Here is a 22,040-nt window from a genome sequence, read left to right as displayed (position 1 = left end):
ATCTTCATGACAAGCATCAAAGAAACAAAATCTTTGTTCGTATCAGATTTGGACATCTGATAATCTGCAAACAATAAAACTATATTGTGGTTGCTATTGTTGAAAAACAGTCCATTTACAAAGTGAGTTTAGGTTCATTCTCTAGAAATGTTTAATTCCAAACTGACGTTCCTAGACCAATTTTTATGCAAATTAATTAGAGCATTAGCTTGAGCCAAACTTAATTACCAGGGCTCCAAGAAGCAATCAGGTGATCTATTTCTAAAGAAAAGCGAACGGATTTTTGGATTATGTGTTCTAATGGTTCCCTCCCATTAGTATGGATGATTGAATTCACTGTATAAAATATATATATATAAACTGTGGGACCCTTTCTGTTCTTTTGTTTCCTCTGCCAGGAGGGATTAGGGCAGAGGATAGTGCATGGAATTCAACTAGACTGAATGCAGAGAGGCAAACATAAAGATTGCCCCCATGGGGTCAAGAAAGCAAGATGGAATGTGGAATGTCTAAGTGCACTGAAAAGAAAGGCAGATGGGCTGGAGACCCCTGAGTCATGATTAACACAAAGCAGGCCTGGGTGCAGGGCAAGGAGCCCACACATACCTCCTCTGTGTAACAGGCCAAATCCTGGCTTGGCTCAGGAATGAGCACATACGATTATTCTTGGATTTCAAAACTGTGCACCTCATTTCTTTCCCCATTTTTTACTAACTTTATTTCAGAAAATTAGAAAGAAGAAAATATATGTATTTCCATTTCAAGGAAAGATTGCCAAAATATGTAAAGCACACAAGTTAAACAGATCAAGAGTTGAGATACATGGAAAAGGCAGGGGAGAGAAATACTCCAAAAATGCTTTGCAATCTACTTTCATCCTCAAAATGAAGCGCCAGACCCTACTAGTCACAAATAATACACAAAGAAAATCCCTAGTATTCATCAACAGCCTTAGGCTGCCAATTCAGGCAGTCTCACCTTATCAGCAGTGCCCTTGGCCCCTTGGATTGTGATCTTCCTGTTCCTGATTGAATTCCTCTGAAAATGTGTCAAGTAGAGCACTGGACTGGAGACAGAAGAACATGAAGTGGCTGCTCCTATCCTTCAGGTGCTCTACTCCTTCCCTTCGTTGTACAGACAAAGCAAATCACAAATTCTGAGTTAAAGGTCCCAGCGACAACCTGGGAGTAGATGTGATTGTCAGTTCCCATATCAACAGTGAGAGAAGGAGGCTGACTCAGTGAACAGTGAAGCTTCCCTCTCAACACCATGCTCCCAACAAACAAACGTCAGTGGTGACTGGGAACTTTACCAGCAGACATATCCTCAGATAATGCCAAAGACAGAGGGAATCTAAGATGTTATCTAGTTTTTCAGCCCTTTTTTAAAATCGATAGTGAAACTGAAGTGCAAAGAGATGTGATTTTCCTAAAACATTCAGTTCTTCTTCCAGGGTTCTTTGCAATAAATATTGTATTTGAAGTGTTTAGTAGTCTAAGGCACTTACCTTGTTGCTAAAGGGTGAAACAGGAAGTAAGTTACATTCCCTGATTACTTTTTACAGACAGCACTGTAATAAAGGGCCAATTAGGGCTGGCTAGGTGGTGCAGCAGTTAAGTTCTCATGTTCTGCTTCTGTGGCCTGGGATTCACCGGTTGAGATCCTGGCTGTGGACGTACACACTGCTTGTCAAGCCATGCTGTGGCAGGTGTCCCGAATACAAAGTAGAGGAAGATGGGCATGTTAGCTCAGGGCCAGTCTTCCTCAGCAAAAAAGAGGAGGATTGGCAGCAGATGTTAGCTCAGGGCTAATCTTCCTCAAAAAACAAATAAATAAAATAAAGGGCCAATTAAGTAGATATTTATTGACTACTCTTTATTAGTAGGTGCTGGAAAGGGAAATATGAATAAAACACAATTTCTATCTTCAAAGTGCTTATAACTTAGTAAGAGAGACAAAGACAGATACAACTATGTTTCAGTGTGGTAAGGAGAATAATACACAGATGAATGAACAAAGGAACTCAATAAGCAAAGATGTGAAAATAAATCACTCCTGCCTAGTGACTCAGAGACTGTTAATAAAAAAGGTAAATTGATGGCTTAGCTTTGACAGATGAGAAGAATTTTACCAGGTAGAAATGGGGAAAAAGGGAATGTCACCAGTGGGAACACATGCTAACAAAGACAAGAAATAAAGTAAAGTGTTTAGAAAATGTTTAGTAGGTTGGGATATAGAGAGAATACGGAATGGTAGGTGATTTGGCCAACAAGCAAAAAAAGCAGACATTGAAGAAGAAAGTTACTCAACTGTTGAATTTCTCAAGTGTTTTCTAGAGTTAAGTAGAATAGACACTGAGAAAAAGTAATGGGTTAGATACACACACACATACACACACACATTTTAGCTAGAAATTTTTCTTCTGTGATATCACTGAAAGCGTTTTTTCTCTATTTTTTAAATTGTTTCATAATAATTATTAAATTATAGAATATGCAATTGTACAAGTATAAATATAAATGCAGTTTAGTGAAACAAAAATCCTATAAGTTAAAATCTCACCTACTGTTCCAAGATAGTCAATGATAACACCTAAGGTGTTCTAGTTTTTGTCCCTGCTGATACAAATATGTATAAGGGCACATGTGATATGCATGTAGTTACAAAAAATGAAATTGTATTCTACCTTCTACAATCTTTTTAAACCTTATAATATGTTATTTAATGGTTGCCATCACATAGATAAAAGCTGCTGCTTAGACTTCCTGTAATCATTAGATTAGAAATTCTATTGCTATTTTCTGTCCTCTGTATCTATCACCTTTTCATGTTTCATTTTGCTCACCACCTTTGCTTTCTAAGTGAACAAGTTAAGAGTTTGATCTCTAAAACATTAATTTGTTAATCTATAGTATATATTCTCTTTTAGGGCATCCATTACAGATGTTAAGACTGTCATTACATTTTTAGGATTGAAGATTTTTCTTATTGTCTTAGTCAATTTCCTCTTCATTCAGTCCATCTTTTCATTTCCTTATTCATCAGTTCTTCCATTTCATTGTAAACACCAAGACATTTTCTATATTTTTTCTTTTTCTAAATATATCTTTAACAAAAATATTTTTCTCTTAGTATTATTCTCCTCTTGTATTATGTTTCAATTTTTAAGTGCCCTGTTTGTTGTTGGATAGCTAAAAATCACTGTCCAGGCAAGATGTTTGCCAGGAGATACAGTGAGAATATTCCTTCTACTTTCCATGTGACAGAATCCTTCTCTCTATCCAGCCATTCTGGTATTCATCCAGTATTTGTCGAGAGGAGAACTAGAATGCAAAACCTGTGGCTTTACTTTTATCAGAAATGGGATTGATTTCCTCCCATTTCATTCCTTGAGGTTGAATTGTAATCTTGATTTTAGAATTTTACATTTGTGCTTGTCAAATTTCATCGTTTATTTAGTCTATTTAAGAGTGTTCCAGTCTTGATTTTGTTGTTTAATACATTAGTTATCCCTCTCAATTTCCTGCGATCTAAAAATCTGTTAAAAGTGAATTTTTCAAAAATTTGAAACTCTGTTTCACGTCTTACTAGAAAAAACTTCTTCCACCTTTAATGCCTGTGTCCTTACAACCATATGCATTTTGAGGACAAGCACTCTATTTTATTTAAGATCTACTCCCAACACCTGACATATCTGCCACTTAGTAGCCCTCAATACATCGTAGAATAAATAACCAGTAGTGTGGTATCATCCCTCTATATGGTACCCAAAGGTGAAAAGGGTGGAAATGGACTTTGGGGGAAAGATTTCCTCAGTTTTATTCTCCATATTAAAGAATTATGGGACCAGTAGTACCATGACATAATCTAAAGAATAAAGTACACACTTGGAAGTCTCATACATTTCTGGTGGGAGTGTAAAATAGAATAAACTCTTTAGAACACTGTCAGAATCTAGTAAAGCTAAACATATGTGTTGCCTATTGCTTAGTGATTTCACTCCTGGGTTTACACCCAGGAGATATGAATACACATGTCCACCAAAAAACATGCACAAGAATGTTTTTAGTAGTGTTATTCATAATGTCCCCAAACTGAAAACAATTCAACATCCATATAACATAATATATCCAGACAGTGGAATAGTATACATCAATGAAAAAACAAATGATTGATATATGCAGCAACTGGGATTAATCTCACAGAAAAGGTATTAAAAAAGTAAGATATAAGAGAGCATATGCTGTATGTTCTGTTTACATGAATTTCAAAAACAGACCAAATTGTTACCATTTACCTGTAGGGGGGTATCCACAGGTATCAACAGAGGGAACCACTGGTGCTAGAAATGTTCTTGATTTGGGAGATGTTCGCACAGGGAGATGATGTGTGTATATGTAAAAAGTCATCAAGCTATATATTTACAGCTTGTGTGTTTTACTATATACCAAGTATACTTCAATTTAAAAATTAAAAGGCAAAATAAAGACATTTCCAGGCAAAACAAAAAGGAAAAAGGGATCTGTAGTCAGATAAACCTAGCTATAAATTTTGAAAGCAGAATGGAGATCACAATACTTACTTTACAGGACTAACACAATGATTGGAGATGGATGTGAAATGTCTAGGTAGGCTGGCATTTTTCATGGGATCAATAATTTGCAGATATAACCTCTAGGCAGTGCTTCTCAAGCTTTAATGTGCATCACCTAGAGGTTTTGTTAAAATGCAAACTCTGATTCTGTATGTCTGGGATGAGGCCTGAAATCTCGTGTTTTTTTAAAAGCTCCCAGGTAATTCCAGTGTTGCTTTTCCATGGACCATACTTTGAGTAGCAATGGGGAGAAATTTTGGATGAATGGGGTTTATTAGCAGGAGACATGTCTTGATTAAATCCATGTTTTAAAAGATAATTCTGCTAGCAATTTACAGGATAGATTTTAAGAGAAGAAAATGACAAATCCAAGAGAAATGGGAAGGGGACTGGAAAGTGGGAAAAGAGAAACATTTTGTAGAATCATAAAAACTTGGCATTTCATAGAATTTTAGGAGTGATGAGAGAAAGTCATCAAAGACAGCTTGAATTTTTAGCTTCCATGACCAGATAGATAAACTTACCTCAGTTATAATTATTTTATCAGATCCTTTTGATTAAAATTGAGCTCAAAAGGAACGGACGTCAAAAAAAACCCATTTTGTTTTTTCAGTCTGGGTCACCTCAGCAGGGAATGAACCAAGGGGAAGTGGTATAGTGGGCAGTTCAAGAATAGCTGTATTAAAGAGCAAGCTATAAAGATGAGAGGTTGTTTAAGGCTTTGATACATTAACAAATAAGCCTAGAAGTCCCATTAGCTTACAACAACAAAAGTTCACTGTGTCCATGCTTGGCTCTGCTCCGCATGTTCTCATTCCAGGATCCAGGCTGAAGGAGCATGCTCTATTAGGAGCAAGAGATCTTGAGGAAACATGCAATGGATCTTGAAGATTCTGCTCAAATGTAGTACACATCGTGTCTCTTGTCATGCCATTTTCTAAACCAAGTTATGTGAATAAGCCTAGTGTCAACAAGGTGGGAGCATACACTTGTCCCACAGGGGTCGCTGCAGGTCACATGGTCACAGACAGAGACATGGAATCTTCTTATAGGAAGAAATTGAGACAAGTTGGAAGAACAATGCAATCTACCACAGGGATGTCCCCAGGAAAAGAGCCCAGCTCCTCTGCATCCCCTTTATGCCTATAACCAAACCTGGCTCTGGAAGGTTTTTTTTTTAATTCAACAGCTAAAAATCCTCAGCATACAATCTTTCATTGAAATGAGGCAAAATGGACAGATTTCAATTTCCTCTCTTAATGAGCACTTAAATGTTTTAAACTCTACAGGGGAGGGGAGGAGGAGAAGCCAGGGGGTGTGGAAGAAAAACCATTACTAGGTAATTAGGCTTGGAGTAATCAAGAGTTGGCTGAATTCTCTCCTGACCTTTGCTATATTTAGTAGGTGTCTTAAGAGAGCGGTTGAGCTATTAGGTGACACAATCCCTGTGTGCTCACATTAATCAAGTTTTTTATGCTCTGTTGATGGAAGAATGAAAATACAAGTAGTGTTTCAATTTTCTAGCAATCCTCAGTATGGGAAATATCTATATCCAAAGGAAAATTAAATGTAGATAACCCATACATCCCAGAAATTATTTAAAATTTCAAAACTTCCAGGTTGTGTCCATTGATGTTCAATGCATTGATAAACTAAATACTAATTACACAAACTGTTCAAAGAAGAGGTTTTTGCCTAAATTATCTGGATATTTCTCAGAAAATAATTGACATAAATTTGATGATTTGCAAAATAATATCTTCACCCTCTGCTTTGATTCAAAACTGTTCTCTACCTCTCCATGCACGATTGGAGCATGGTTTCTGAAAATTTTGCTTTTTTCAAACCAAGGATAAAGCTATGGTCATGCATATCAGAATTTCCTTCATTTTTCAATCACTGTTCTTAACAGGACAAGAGAATGATTCAACGAAGAATGAAATAAAAATTGAGGCAGAGTCCCAGAGCTCATGTATGGAAACAGAAGGTATTGAAAACAGAATATACTGTTATCAAAGAATGAGATAAAACTGTGAACCATGACTTCTGTATATACTTGTGTGTGTTAGTGATATGCATGTGTTTTAGACAATGATTACTAGAGAATGGCAACAATGTTCTGCTCTGTGTGCCTGCTAAAATTGGAGGAAAAATGAACTTTAAGTTTTTATGCTTTAGTCATTGTGTTTTCTCAATGAGTCCAACTAAAATACCCCTGAGCATCTTTCTGTCTCATTCTATTCAGAGCTTTCATCAAACCAAGAAGATGCCACAATTGGGGAGCAACCAGAAGTGATTCCACTAACAGATGACCAAGAAGAAAAAGAAGGTGAAAAAGGTAGGACTGCTCTTAAATGAACCCGTCAAGAACAGAGGGTTTCTTTGGATTCCTGCCTAGGATTCAGCCGTCAGTTACCTTCATGCACCTGCAGCCTGTGAAGGGAGGAAACAAACATTTCTTTAAGCCTAAACCTACTTTTGAGAGTAGAATAAAATCTAGAAGTGGCAAAAGAAGATACTTGTAACAGTTTTTTGACCTTCCAAATAGTATAAAGATGTTCTTATTCATTTAGATTCAATTTAATTTAAAGTTTGTAGTATTGAGAAAGCCTGTAAGAAATCGAAGTTACAGACTAGATGGGTAAGAGTCTTAGAAAACTGAAATGACTTTAAAACTAATAGATTAAGCCTTGTGTATTGATTTCATTCTGTCATCCTTTGTATGGTAGTGATGAAAGGAAGCAATTTATGTAAAATATGCACATTGTATGAACATTCTAAATTGCAAGCTTTGTCTGCTAATAATAGGATAATATAATATTGAATACTGTTAAAAAATAAGTGAACATTATAATGATTTCTGAAGACATGGGAGGAATGAACACTTAGTAAATTTTAAAGCAGTATTGGGAGGAAGAAGCCAATATATTGGAGTAAAGATAGTCATCTTCTTTAAAAATCTATTTTAAAAATTGTTATCAAAGAAATTTAGTATTTACTGAAGAATTTGAAGAAGTCTATTTTCAAATATAAAACAATCTCTTAAAAGAAGCTCAAATATGAAATAAATAATGAAGTAATTTGTCTGGTGTAGTATATCATAAATCATGCTGCTCTTAAATAAATATGTGTTTGTAAAGCAGTTTCAAAGTAATAACTTGACAGGCCTTGTTTACAGAACACAATGATCAATTTTGCTTCCAAATTAAAATGTAGACATGATCTCAATTGTAAAATCAGGTCAATAGTAACTACAGCTTCCAAATTATGAACTCTTCTTGGCAGGAGCATTCACCTAGTTTAATTACTAAGTCATGTTAGTGATTTTGACATCTTTTTTTTTATTTCCACTGCATTCACAGCACAATGTTCTTCCCTGTCTATGCCTCTAACAACTTTTTCTCTAGTGTAAATCCTAGTTCAGGCTCAGGGCACCATGTTCCTGGCAAGTCAATTAACTGGTATGTTTGGAGTAATTCCTGTCTGATGATGATAATAGAGAATTGATACAACCGTTACTTCAGATACAGGTACATGGCATTGCTCCCTTCAATTGTACTTCTGAAAAGTGAAATACACAATGCCATGCCTATTTTCTTAATTTCTCTGCAGCAGAAATTATTTACTTTGTATATTATGCTTCAAGACATGCAAATGAGGAACATCAAACAACTGGTACCTTTTCCTCTTTTTAACTTGACCTACCAGGAATAGCGCACATTCAGTGTACATTGACATGCTACCCTTCTCCCAGTGGCTACTCCAACCTTCAACACTCTTCCAATTACCGAAGAGTTAAATACCCACTTTTCCCCTCTCCCTTGTAGGATGTCAGTCTTCTGCAAATGGTGTAATGGCGTGTGAGAAAGAAGGGAAGTCAAACTCTGCTACTTGCTTGTAAAAACTTTGAAGTTGAATTTCATTATTAAAATTTGATTTTTCTCTGTAGGACGGTAATAATGCCTGTGGGCTTGAATTAGAAAGTTCCATTCCACAGATACTTAATTTGACCCTGCCTTGAATATTTCTGCTTAAATTTGAAATAACTTAAAATGCATCACTTTTATCATCTTATTCTTTGCTTCAAAGTAAGAGTTAAAAGCTATTCTGTTACATATGCGAAAAGTAACTGAAGGAAAATGGGACAACGTGGGTTCATCGGTTCGGGGTACAGTGCAGTAGCTCAGCCCCCTGCTGATAAGCTGTGTGACCTTGGGCAAGTTATTTAACCTTTCAGTGCCTCAGTTTCCTTATCTGTAAGATGGTGATGACAAAAGTACCTGTCATACAGTTGTGATGAAAATTTAACAGGTTAATACGTGTAAAGCAATTACAACAATACCTGGCACATAGAAAGCATCCATACCTGTTTAGTATTTATCATAATTTGATAAATCGAAGACAAAGTCAAGAGAACCTGCATGTGGAATTTCTCAGGCCCATTCATTGTCTTTCCTAACTATTTTGAATCCATAAAAACTCCACATATTCTACATTATCCTTCAACAAGTTGTTCTGCACATTTCATTTTCAGCACCGTCCCCGGCAGGCAGTTTGGATACGCATATTTTATTCTGTAAAGATAGAACAACTAATGAGACGGGGTTGGGGGGGGCATCTCCCTTATTTGTGAAGCCCTTCGTCTTTGTCCAGATCTCAATCTTCTGTTTGAGAAATGCTGATTCCACCATAATTTCTATTTTTTTAAAAAATGCCATTGATTATTCAGAGATCCAGAGAATAGAAGTAGTAAATAAATTCACAGTATTAGAATTTTATCTTTGCTTTCTTTTGATTCATGTAGTCATTAGAGTCTTGTCTGAAAAAATTTTGAGAATATAGCTTCAGATTTTGTGTATATTCACAGTGTCTCTTAGTGGAGAGTTACGCATATCTGTTAATTACTTTTATCTGCAAATAAAAGCAAATGAGCGTTCTATTACATTTGTAGGGATATTCTTTAGTTTTAGAAATATGGGTTCTCTTTTATTTTGAGAATCTTTCTAAGGAGACAGAAAGTGGTTCCCTTCAAAAAATTCCAGACCGGGAAAAATGTATAACATTTTCTCTCATTTTGTAGCATTCTATAAGATTAGAAAATGTAGATAATCTTCAGGAAACATCTTCTATGGCTCCCAGGTGTACGGGCACAGATGTTGCAACATTAAGTTTTGAAGTTAGCTCTACCAAAATATGGGTTTTGAAAAGAAGAGAAAATATTCAGCAGAAGTTCATGCTGATAAAATTACACAATAGCACAATGGACATGTCCCTAGGAGACCTGAAACACAGAAATTTCAACAGGCATAAAGTGAGGCTTCGCATATGGCAGCTTTTCTCATATGGCCACATTGCCTCTTCCTAAATGAGTCCAGTTTTATGCTTTCCCAGCAGGATTTGCAGCACATATGAAATTCAGTAAAATAACATCATTTAGGTTAATAACCAAATAGGAAAGTAATATTATAGGAGATCTCTTCTAAAAAGGACCTCTAAAAAATCTAAAAAGGATTTTTTAGCATAAAGTATAAACCCAGCATTAAAACATTTTTTGAAGATTTTTATTTCTAGTTGAATTTAGAAATATTTGACATAAAATCTTAACTATATCAACATTGTGTCATTACTATATCACATAAGTTTCATATGTTTTATCATGAATATTGTTGGATATTTTCCCCAAGTGTTATACAGAATATATCCATCCCAATTATTTTTCTTGAATCAATTAATAAGTATAATTATTACTGGAATTATAATGGAATAGTAATCCTTTATCTGTTTACCTAAGGTTGTCCAAAATGTTGATGGAGACTTAAGTTAAATTATGGTTTGAGGTCTTCCTGAAAAAAGATGGATATCGAAAAGCATACAAGTAGAAAACGAAGTGCAAGCCAGCATCGAGTATAAATGATCATGTCCTTAGGCTCATGTTTTGCCCTCTGACTAGCAGGACTGTGTAACAAAGTGTACAGAGATCCACGGCTTCTAGCTCTGGCTGTGTGATTCCCAGCAATTATTTAACTTCTGTGAATCCCAGCTTCTGGGGTAGCAAGAAGGGGCATTAACTCAATAATGTATAGATTTTCTCAGAAGACCAGCTCTGAAGAACCACATTCTTGATGCAGCAGGAGATGATGACATGGGAGCCAGCAGTCATCAATACATTGAGAAAGCTGAAATCATAGGTTTTACTCAGTTTTGTTTATTGCATTCTATTGATAAAAATGCAGAGGTGCTGTAGACCAGACAAAAAGATCAGCCAAATTAACCATATTTTATTTCAGGACTTAACCAATAATGAGACAGCTAATTATTCCCTGGAGATACTTTAAATGGGAGAAAATGCCTTTTGGCTCAAATTAGGTTTACTCATAAACCCTGCTCAGGACCAGGCTGGATTTCCATCGCCATCTTTCTTAGTCCATATGGGACTCATCTTTTCTTGCAGCTCCTCTGGCCACTGTTTCATCTTTCAGTGAACACATAGTTAGTGAACCATTTCCTCTACTGCTCCTACCAATCAAATCCATTTGAGATTTATTTCATCTACAAAGCACCACTACAGAGCCCTTGGTGTTTTCCATTATTGATGGGATTCTTACATTGCTGACAGCCCTTTTCTCTCTTCTTGAAAAGCAGCCTCCACACTAGCATTGCAGCAACACACAGCATCCATGATATTCAGCTTTCACGCTCCAGTCTGTGTTCTTTGCTACAGAGAATCACAGTTTGGGTATATTTTTGATCCATGCAAAATATTATATGAACTTGCATCTTAATTAATTAACTTACTGGAACTATATTTTCAGAAGGCTTTTGTATCTCATCTTTTCAAATGAAGTCAACTTTAGTAGTACTGTATTTTTCACATTAGCAGCACTATAATTTAGGTTTTTAGGGAAGTTTCATTTTCAGATGGTTTCTGCTGGTATTGGCCTTCTTTCCTTATCACATTTTGTAGCTGGAACTTGCTTTAGGATATAAGATAAATTAATAATGCTGGTATCTGTTCAGGTTTTATGAATATTTTTAAGTGTTTAATGAAATTCTTTGCACAGGTTAAATACATTGAACAGAAAAATTATAAAGTTTTAAGCTAAATTATTTAGGTTTTCTGCATTTCTATATGTATGCAATATATACATATAGAGAACCAGTGTATTTAAATTTTACTGTATATGATAAGAAGATACATTTTTTATATTCACATATAAGATGATTTTTTAAAATTTGATTTTAGAATGCTAATCTTCATGTCTCCATCTCAAATAAAAATGTAACTAACATAATTTTAAAGTTAAAAAACGTAGAAGAATGAAAAGTATATTCACTGATACAATAATAATTTTGGTTTACATAGTGCCTATGTGTAAATTTAGATTAAACACGTATAAATTTCACATGGAGCTACCCAATAAGGAAGCATATATCAGATCTCTTGAATGTGGCCAAATCCTCCAGCTTACTGTGATCGTCTTGTTTCTAAAATTTAGATAAAATTGCCCTGAACTTCCATTTTACATGTGAATGGGAACCTATGGTCCTTCTCTGAGCGTTTTTTGGGGTAAGGATTATTTCTTCTAAACTCAGGCACCAATTTCCTGCCTCTGATGACTTCTCATTTCAGCTCATGTCTTTTCTTTTCATCATAAGCTGTCTCTGATCCTCACTGTGCCTACCACTCAGACACCCCTTCTTGGACACCTCTCCTCTCTGCAGTCCCTGCAGTACCATGAAGCCAAGGATACATGTAGGCTTGAGTGAAAATTAGGATTGAAACCTGGAATTATCAGTCCATCCCCACCTGGGGAATTTTCAGAGACCATCTCTTCTAATCTATCTATGTTCCCAGATCTCCTTTGTCTTTTTTAAATTTCTCCCCTCGCTAACTCCCCAATTTCACTTACAGTTTAATTTCATATCATGCCTAGGTCTCGTCTTGCCCTGAGGCATATGGCAATGTGGCTTACCAAAGTAATTTGCAAAGACAAAACATGAATACATGCAAAAGATTTTATTTAAGTCATTAACTCATGAGGGGACCATAAGATGTTAAAAATGGTTCACAAGAACTGGCTCGCGCGTCTTTTTGTCCCGGGCCTCCGCGCCTAGTGGAGCGGTCACGGCGGTCTTTGTGCGGTTGACTCGTCCTCGCTGAGGCCCGTGAAGGGAGTGCTCTGGGCGCACGGAGGGCGTTAAAGGACAGGTGCGGCCCGGGACCCGAGGGGCTCCGTAGAGAGGCCGGGCCCTCCGCTCGTCCGCCCGGCCGCTGGGCCCCGCACTGAGCCGCGCCGGGAAGGGCGCCTTGCGGGGCCTTGGCGTCCCTTTCGCTTCCCTAGTCAGAGCCTCTGAGTCACCTTTGAGACTTTTCCCCAGAAGGAGAAGCAGCTCCGCTGTGCGAGTCCCGTTGCTCAGGCACCGCGCCCTCCGGTTCTCACGACCTGCGACCCCGTCGTGTGCCTGTGAGTCCGGGGGAAAGTGGGTCAGGGGCCTCTGCTGCTTTTCCTGGGCGAGAGAACGTGTCACCTGGGACTGTGGCCTTGTCTTTGCGCGTTGTTTATTTTGAACATTACATGAAGATAAGATAGTTTCTTAGGGTCAAGGGTGAGCATATTTGTGTATATAATTATAAGCAGATGTTGACCACAGGTCTTGCATCTAAAGAAAAGCAGGAATAGTCAGCTTTCTCGTCATCTGAACTTCTAGGCCCCTCCATCCCCACAGAGCTTTTAATCGGGCCTCCAGGAGAAAAAGATGGAGACTTTATGACACCAGTTCTAGAATAATGAAGTTTACCACTAACAGGGTGTTTGGACTAAGTATTTCTCCCCCCACGTTTTTCTTTTGTAAAATCCTAAACTTACGGAAAATTTGAACATCCAGCACGAGTGTCATGGTAGTAGATTCACCATTTTTAGCATTTTGCGTGTTTTCTCTCTCCATAGATAAATATGTTTTATGATAACTATTTGAAAGTAAGTGAGTTGAAAATAAATTGCAGACATGATACTTGACCTTTAAATACTTGGTAATCCATCCCCCAAAGATAAGGACATTATCCTATTAAAACCACAATAATACTGTTTCACCCAAGAAAGTTAAAAAGAATAATGTCATCAAATATCCACTCTGTAAAAAGTAAAATTCTCTACATTGTTCCGAAATATGTTTTTGGAACTAGGACTCAATCACTGTTTATATACGGCGGTCATTTATGTCTTTTCCTCTTTGACCTGGATCAGTTGGTATTGTTTGTCCATTGTATTGACTCTTTGAAGAATCACACACATTCTTTTAGAAAGTAGTGCATTGTGATATTTCAGATTTTATTATCTTGGTGTGTTTAAATGTTACTTTCATTTCTTGTATTTCCTGCCAACTGGTAATTGGGTCCAGAACAGAGGTTGGCAAACTTTTTGTCTGAAAAGGTCCAGATAGTAAGTACTTGATGCTTTGCAGGCCATAAGGTATCCAGATTACTCAGCTCTGCCTTTATAGTGGGCAAGCAGCCATAGACCCAAGTAAAGAAATGGGCACAGCTGTGTTCCCACAAAGCTTTATTTACACAAACAGGCCTGTGCCCAAAGTGTGCCAGCTCCTGGTGTAGAGGCTTCAAAAGACTATTTCATAATATTTTGCAAGTGGTGTGTACATCAAATTGCACTCCACAGGGAAGACAAAAATTTATGCCATCCCTCCGTCAGTGGCACTAACTTTGGTTACTTTCTTAAGGTAGTGATCAGCAGAACACTCTGTTTTAAAGGTAGACTTCTCCTTGTGAATAAAAAAGTCCTATGTGGGGTCATAGTTTGATACTCAGAATGTCTTGTTCCCCAACAACCTTTCTAACAATTATCTTAGCAGCTGTTAATCGCCCGCAGTGAATAAACTTCTGTATAGGTTGTCTCGCATTTGTGGGGGTGTATTTTCAGGGCAAGCTTCTCAGGTTGTTTTTCTAGGTCAAAGGGAAAATATACATTTACTTTAGCTGGATATTATAAATTTCCTTCTACAGGTCTTGTGCCATTTAGTAGTTTCTGAATGAACTTTTTAAAAACATATCTAAAAATATGGAGAAACATAAGGAACAAATTTTAGTTTTAACATCAAGGTGCTTGTTTTCAAAAAGAACATCCTGTCCACTTTCATCTTGATTAAAAATATTCAAATATTAAAAAAATGGTTCACAAGAGAATTTATGTATATACACATACAGTCGGGAATACTGAATACATACATACATTCACACATACACACACTCTTTAGGAGTACTGAGACTTGAAAGACTGCTTAATATCATATAGGACAATAAAATGTATTCTTTCTTCTCCACCAGACAGAATACATTTGCACTGCTACGAACAAGTTTCATTTTTATTACTACAAGCATTCCACAAGTTAACTTCTACTCATACAGATATGTAAAATAGTCTAGCTAATAAAAACTTAGTCAAAGGAATAACACCCCTGTAGAAGCAGATAGTCCTGGAAAGTATGCTGCACCACCCCCAGCATCCCAGCAAAAGGACACCCAGGGATGCCTTTTATCCATTATCAAGTCTTGGACAATTTTTCTTGACAGTATACTGAAGGTAAAACTGTCATTTTTACCCTTTTTTCCATTTCACTGAATTCATCAGCGTTAGCTATTTGACAGGTTTAACAGGCAGTGATAAAATAGCAAGACAGCATTGGGGTAGGGCAATGTAATCTCTAGTCACATCTGTGAGGTTGTAGTTGACTTGCTATCGTTTGTGCCGAGGGCTGCTATCCTACATGTACTGCAGATGTACACATACTGTGGACGCAGAAGGTACCTCAATTGTAAGATGCACCATCATTTTATGTATCCTTAAAATTTTTTTTTTAAATCTTGCCTATTAAAGTAAGATAGAATGTTTTCTTATCAGACTTTTTATTCTATGACAATTGAAATAATGCTTTTAGACTAAACAAAACATAGAATTTTATCAAAATTAACTTTTGAGAATACATAAAAGAGAAATTTGTTTAATAAATTAGTGAAGGTATTCCTAAAGCTTCATCAGATGCAGGGTCCTACTTCCGAATCACTTTCGGTCAGAGTTGTCAATAGCTGTGTTGTTTCATACACATTGTCCTCTGTGCCATTAAACAGTTTGATGGTTCAGAATTTAAGAGAATCCACAAAGGAATGAAAAGTCTAGGCTCTGTGCTCAAGTCTGCCATGCTGTTATGTAGAGCTACCCTACTTTTTTGCTTCTACTCAAGACAGTTGCTAACACTTCTGATTCACCACTTCCCCGGCTCGCTCCCTATTTCACTGTTATTTTCAGAGATTTTCATCCAAGCCATTGAAACCCATTCTGCAAGTTTTGATACTTTTGTTTTTGATGTTAGTGGCATTATGGATACAGTCAACTTCATCATGATGTCTTGGCCAACAAAAATTGTACAATTCACTATTCATAGATTTTAACATGTGACAACAATGCACCCTTGTATTATGAATTATATTTATTTCACAGTGCAAACTGCACTAAGTCCAGATAAGGAGCTTAATTACTGGTGATATAATCAAGTAAAATTTTTTTCCTACCTAGCTCATAAATATGACTAGAAGTAGGATCCTTGCCAGCGCATATGTACATCATTTCCTACTGCATAGCCCATAACTGAGAGTGGTAACTTGCTTCATTCATTCATTCAATCAACAAATACTTATTGAGTACATAATATTGATGTATATAGTCAATAAGGACTATATATGTGTTACAGTTATTGCAGTCTGCTGGCCTTTGGTATAAGATTGTTATGGAATAGTGAAAAACAGCATAGGAAATATGAATTTGATGTAAGTAAAAGTAAGCAAACTATATATTATATATTTTCTTATATACAATGTATACATACTTTGCTTATTTTATATATGAAATTTATATGTGCAAATTATACATACAATATATTACTATATGTAATATATTTTACATATATATTACATATATATTTTTATCCTACTTTTATATAATTCACCTTTCTTATGCTTTTTTTTACTATTTTATATGAATCTTATACCAAAGGAACATGTGTGTGTGTGTACGTGTGTGTGTTTCATAGGGTTAAGATTCAGAAGGTCTGACCTTTAGTTCTGGCTTTGACACTAACTATATCTATCAATAAGCTGCTTAAGTCTCTAGGAGCCTCAGTTTCCTCTTTAGTGAGGGATGTACTTGTCCTCATGCTTCTTAGAGTTGTTGAAAAGATGAAATAGAACAATATTTGAAGAATGAGCTCTGGCCTCTACCAGGGGCTAGCAAACTATGACCCACAGGCCAAATAAGGCCTGCTGCCTCTTTTCATATGGCTTGTGAGCTAAGAATGGTTTTTTAAATGGTTGGGAAAAAAAGAAGAAGAATTTGTGAGACATGAAAATTACATTAAATTCAAATTTCAGCATCCACAAGTAAAATTTTATTAACACACGCAAGGTCTAAAACATTTAATATCTGGCCCTTTACAGAAAAAAATTTGCCAACCCCTAGTCTATAGCATACGTGAATATAGCCCAGATTACGCCAAATGTGCAACCCCTTGTTTTCATGCAGGAACTCCTAAATTCTGCAGTCTTCATCAATACTCACAGACTTATGTGCATGCATATTTCACTAGGACTGGGAAAGCAGGTTTCTGCCCACAATGCCTTGTGCCTCTGTAGGCACAGTGTGTGCTCTGTTCACGCCGCTCCCCAAGGTGGTGGGTTGGAAGAAAATAGCTCCCTCTGGTGTCAGCCTCCAGGAGAGGGTCCCAAAGCAGTGTGGCTTGGGCCACAAGCCTTTCAGGCTAGAAATGGCGTGAAGTCACCGCTACTGCCCTGTCCTCAGAGGCCTACTCCCTTTGACTTTGCCTTGTCACCTGGTTAGGCTCATTTGGCTGGGCTCTTTCTCCCTTAGGATAAAAATTTAAGTTTCCTTTAAACACATTTCTTTGCCACTGTCTTTAAAAGGGGGTTGCACCTCCTTAACAGTAAACTGCTCTTTGATTTCTGTGAGTATACTACAAATGAGACTTGCATTATGACTATGAACTAAATATCATAATCATAACCATGCTTACAGAACAAATAACAAATGCTGATCTAACCTATAAAGAGAGTGGGATGCACAGTTAAAGATTGCAATAATATGGATGTGTAAATATGTTCATTTATACATTTTGTTGTTAAGACTAAAATTATTGTCAACCAAAATTTTAACATATAAACTGAAACTCAGATATTGGTTGTAGTAACTGCTTTCAAAGACCACAGAAGTTCAACATCTATTTTAAAAGACTTTTAAAAAAATAACATATAGCTGAAAGCTATCATGTCATATATATTGGATAAAATATTTACTGTACTTGGGTTTAAACTTAACTACTTCACTTGACTCATCAGATGAAGAAATTTCCAGACCCTGTTGATTGTACAAAAGTATATCCATTCTGATCTGGATTTCAAATTTAAGTGCTACTTTTCTCTCTATTTTAGAAGAAAGCTCAATTTGTCTTCATTACTCTTTATACATCAGATGTCTTCATTTCAGCACAGTATGTAAAGAGCAGGTGGTATAAGGAGTATTTTGAATGTTAATTATTTTTTTCATTTATTTCACTGTGAGGATTTACCTTTCAATGTGTTTTTATAATCAAGATGGAAACAATTAGAGAGCTTGCTGCTCGAATGTTTCACTACATTTATTTTATGACACCTGCTGCAATGATTAAAAAAAATAGGAAAAGGGTGGTAAGCATTTTAACAATAACAAAGGGTTTGGGTTGATTGTATACAGTTGCTTTATTTCATTGTGAATCTTCAAAGGAAATGCTGTTGAGGTGGATCAGTCATGTTTCTAACCAATAAATAGCATCTGATTGTTAGAGCTAACATTTTTGACGTAAAAGCATGTCTGCTCATTCTTCAGAGATGTTGTCACAGTGTATTAGCTTTGGATTTTAATTGAAACTAATTTAAAAAAATCCCCACAGGGAAATACGAATGGAAGGGAAAAAAATGGATATTTCTCCTTAAAGACAGATTTCAAAGGAGAATGTTGCTTTTTTCCATTTATCCTATTTAGTTTATTCCACAGATATACACAAAATTTATTTCACTTGCCCTTCATTTTTCATATACTTTCAAGTATAGTTTATAAAATAATATTCAGGATTAAGAGATGCATGTTTCATAACATAATAAGATGACGTACAATTTCAGTGTCAGGGAGTGCTTTTCAAAATTAATATAGTCATCTCGTACTGTGTTACATTACTCTTGTTTTCCCCATTAACAAAATGTTATAGACAATCTTATGCAATCATAAAATAAAACTTGCATAAAATCTAGTAATTATATCTGATTAGATAAGATAAATAATAGACAAGATAAATATAGATATAACATGTACGTCTGTGTGAGAGAGAGAGAGAGAGGCAGAGAGAAGGGGAAAGTGGGAGACAGAGAGAGGCTGTGAGGCTGAGATTTGAAGATGCTATGTTGCGAGCTTTGAAGATGGATGAGGAGGCCATGAGACAAGGAATGCAGGCAACCTCTAAAATCAGGAATAGATAAGGAAATGGATTGTTCCCCAGAGCCTCCAGAAGGAAGGCAACTCTGCCTATACCTTGATTTTAGCCCCGTAAGATCCATTTCAGATTTCTGGTCTCCAGAACTGTAAGATAATAAATTTGTGTTATGTTAAGACACTGAGTCTTTGATAATTTGTTACACCAGCAATAGGAAATGAATACATTACCTCTTGACATCATTTCTCCAAACTATGTTGAGAAATTCAGGCTTGTCTTAATAGCTCCCCAGAGAAAGGAGAAGCTCCAATATCTTTCCATGTTTTAGTTGAAAATTACCATAAAGTTATCCCTTCTATAATCCATGCTAAATTAGGCAGCATTTTTATTATCATGACCCATCCCTTTTTAATGTCAGTCTCTGTTGGTTGCACAACTGGAATTTAATTCAAGTAAGTCTAGTTACTGTGGCCAAAGTAAGTGCCGGTGGAATAGTTATGCAACTCTGGGAGAGAAGAAGAAAAGGAATTAAAGGCGTTAGGGAAATGAAGGAAGGGAGGCGAGAAGGAGAAAGAAATGAAAGAGATGGGACGAAAGGAGGAAGAGAAAGAGGAGGGATTGAAGGAAGAGCAAGAGTTGGTTCCTATTTTCTGGTCTGAAAAAAATAATTATTAAGGTAAGTATGCAACCAATACTTCTTGGAAATGGAGGAGATATAAAATTCATGTCCAACAAACTTTCCAATTTGGCTCTTCTTGAGTGAAAAATAACACAAAATGGGAATAGAGAACTTGCTCTTTTCTAATAGTTTTCTAATAGTTTAAGGTCAAACTAACCATAAGCATAATTGATATACTGTCAACTCTGTACAGCGGCTCTGGCTTAGGTGTGTTTAAGAATTAGAGTGTTTGTTAAAACACAGATTCCTGGACCCTACCTCCAGAGATTCTGATACAATAAGTCTTGTTGGGCCTGGGAATCTACACTTCTTTCAAGCTCCCAGGTGATGATGAAGCTGCTGGTCTGTGGACCACATTTTTGAATGGCACCACTACTCTCGTATTTTGCATCCAAATGTGGAGCCATCCTTTCGAAATTCTCTTAGACCTTTCCCCCTGCCTTATTTTTGTTGGGGGTAGGGTGTTTGAACAAGGCAAAGATACATAGATAGATGATAGATAGATAGAAAGATAGATGGATGGATAGACAGACAGACAGACAGATAGATAGATAGATAGATAGATAGATAGATAGATAGATAGATTATAGAATATACCCCTTCTCAGTAGATCCAAATTACCCGCAAGCTTTGTTACAGCATGTATCGCTGGACCCTATACCTTGAGTTCCTGATTCAGCAGGCGTGGGGGTGGCGGGCAGGCAAGAGTATGCAGTTTTAACAAGTTCCCAGGTGATACTGATGCTGCTGGTCCAGGGACCACACTTGAGAACCATTGGCAAAGTCCTCATTCATTATCCAAACCAGCTGACTCACATCAGACACAACGGGAGGAGATGCTCTTTTAGCATTATTGTGAATTCCCAGGACCTGCAGCTGAGACACTGGGCATTAGGGTAGCTGTGGAAAGAATGGGACCTCTTCCCAACTCGAAGCCCAGTATGTCTGAGCTCAGCTGCCCTTAAACCTGTCTTCCCACATGTGTTCTCCTTGTGGTCAATGTCACAATGCTTGCCTCCCACAGAGACAGGTCTGGGAGGTGATGTGGACGAGGGAACAGAGACTGCATACCTAGGTTAGGAGGGCGCCGAAGAGGGCTGTGTTTGTCCATCAGAAAGCAGACCTGGGGTACTCAGGGTCTGAGTACATCCTGAGTATACATTTGACTTGTGTATCTGAAAAATGTGTTCACCACTCAAGGCTCATTCTTTCCTGGTTTTGATGAAAAGAAAATAAGGAAGATTTAAAAAAAAACTTCCCATCATTTTAGTAGTTTTACCCATCTTCAGACACAGAAGCAAGACAGAGTAACATGAAAGGAAATGGCATTCCCTCTGCAAAGGTTACGAAGAAAGGAAAAAAATAGGATTTGGGGCATAACTGCTGCTCAGCTTGCAGGAGTTAACCTACACAAAGTAAAAATAAACTGATTTACCAGTCCCCTATCTGATTTAAGTCAGTTTGTCTTCCAAAATCTAACATTTTCTCAGCTGAATTTGAGGGGATTAGTTATTTTAAAAAAATAAAAGAAAAGAAGAAACTGCACAGGGCCTTTGGAGCAATGCACATAAGCTGTTTGCCATATTGAATCAACACCTGGGGCATTGATTTGAAAGCTAAACGCAGGCTGTTCACCTGGATTGCCAAGTATAACAGAAGCAACTGCCTGGCTGACAGCATCAGCGCGAACACGCTCCGCCAGGGCTGCATCTGAAACTGCCTCTGAGGATCACAGAAACCTGAAAAGAAGGACAGAGGTTGTTCTGAAACCTAATTCCAATTTAGGGGCATACCTTTCTCTCCTTTCCATAACTACCTGTGATTTCTAATGAGAACTGCTTTTCTAAACCAGCCTTTTCTAAACTGCTCTTCTAATCCCCTTTCTCTCTCAAAAATGTGTCCCTTTTTTGGTGTCGAGGTTTGGCTTTGCTTATTCCCTAAGCACTGTTCTTGCGTAGTCCTCTGAGCTTGCTTGGCCTGCCTTTCCCCACACTCTGAGCGGTAATAGTCTCATTGACCCAGTAATTAAAGAAATCCTGTACCTTTCCACTCTGGCTAGCTGCCCTCCCCTTCTCCCCTATTGTTCTTGTAGGAACACCACCAGCAGATGGTTAGAGATTTTTCACCCTTTCAAAAGCTTTATATTTTTCCCATCTCATCAAGCATATCTCAGCCAAATGTAATTAGCTTAAGGCTTTTGAGCCCTCACGGGAGATCAGTTAA

General features: G+C 37.0%; 1 protein-coding gene across 6 annotated transcripts in view; it reads left to right on the top strand.

Moving 5' to 3' along the window:
- MACROD2 (mono-ADP ribosylhydrolase 2) overlaps positions 1-22,040 on the top strand; it is a 1,879,180-nt gene that overhangs the window by 1,808,963 nt on the left and 48,177 nt on the right. For 3 of the 6 annotated variants that reach the window (XM_070485545.1, XM_070485544.1, XM_044748614.2), the window contains 2 exons: positions 6,507-6,581; positions 6,840-6,932. In XM_070485545.1, the coding sequence (XP_070341646.1) occupies positions 6,507-6,581; positions 6,840-6,932 (168 nt within the window). The remainder of the gene's footprint in view (positions 1-6,506; positions 6,582-6,839; positions 6,933-22,040) is intronic. The other 3 variants (XM_070485547.1, XM_070485546.1, XM_044748615.2) reach the window with 1 other exon arrangement.

The sequence above is a fragment of the Equus asinus genome, chromosome 15, assembly GCF_041296235.1.
Source record: "Equus asinus isolate D_3611 breed Donkey chromosome 15, EquAss-T2T_v2, whole genome shotgun sequence".
Taxonomy (NCBI): domain Eukaryota; kingdom Metazoa; phylum Chordata; class Mammalia; order Perissodactyla; family Equidae; genus Equus; species Equus asinus.
The sequence above is the reverse complement of the archived record's forward strand: the minus strand, read 5'-3'. Positions and strand labels throughout refer to the sequence as shown.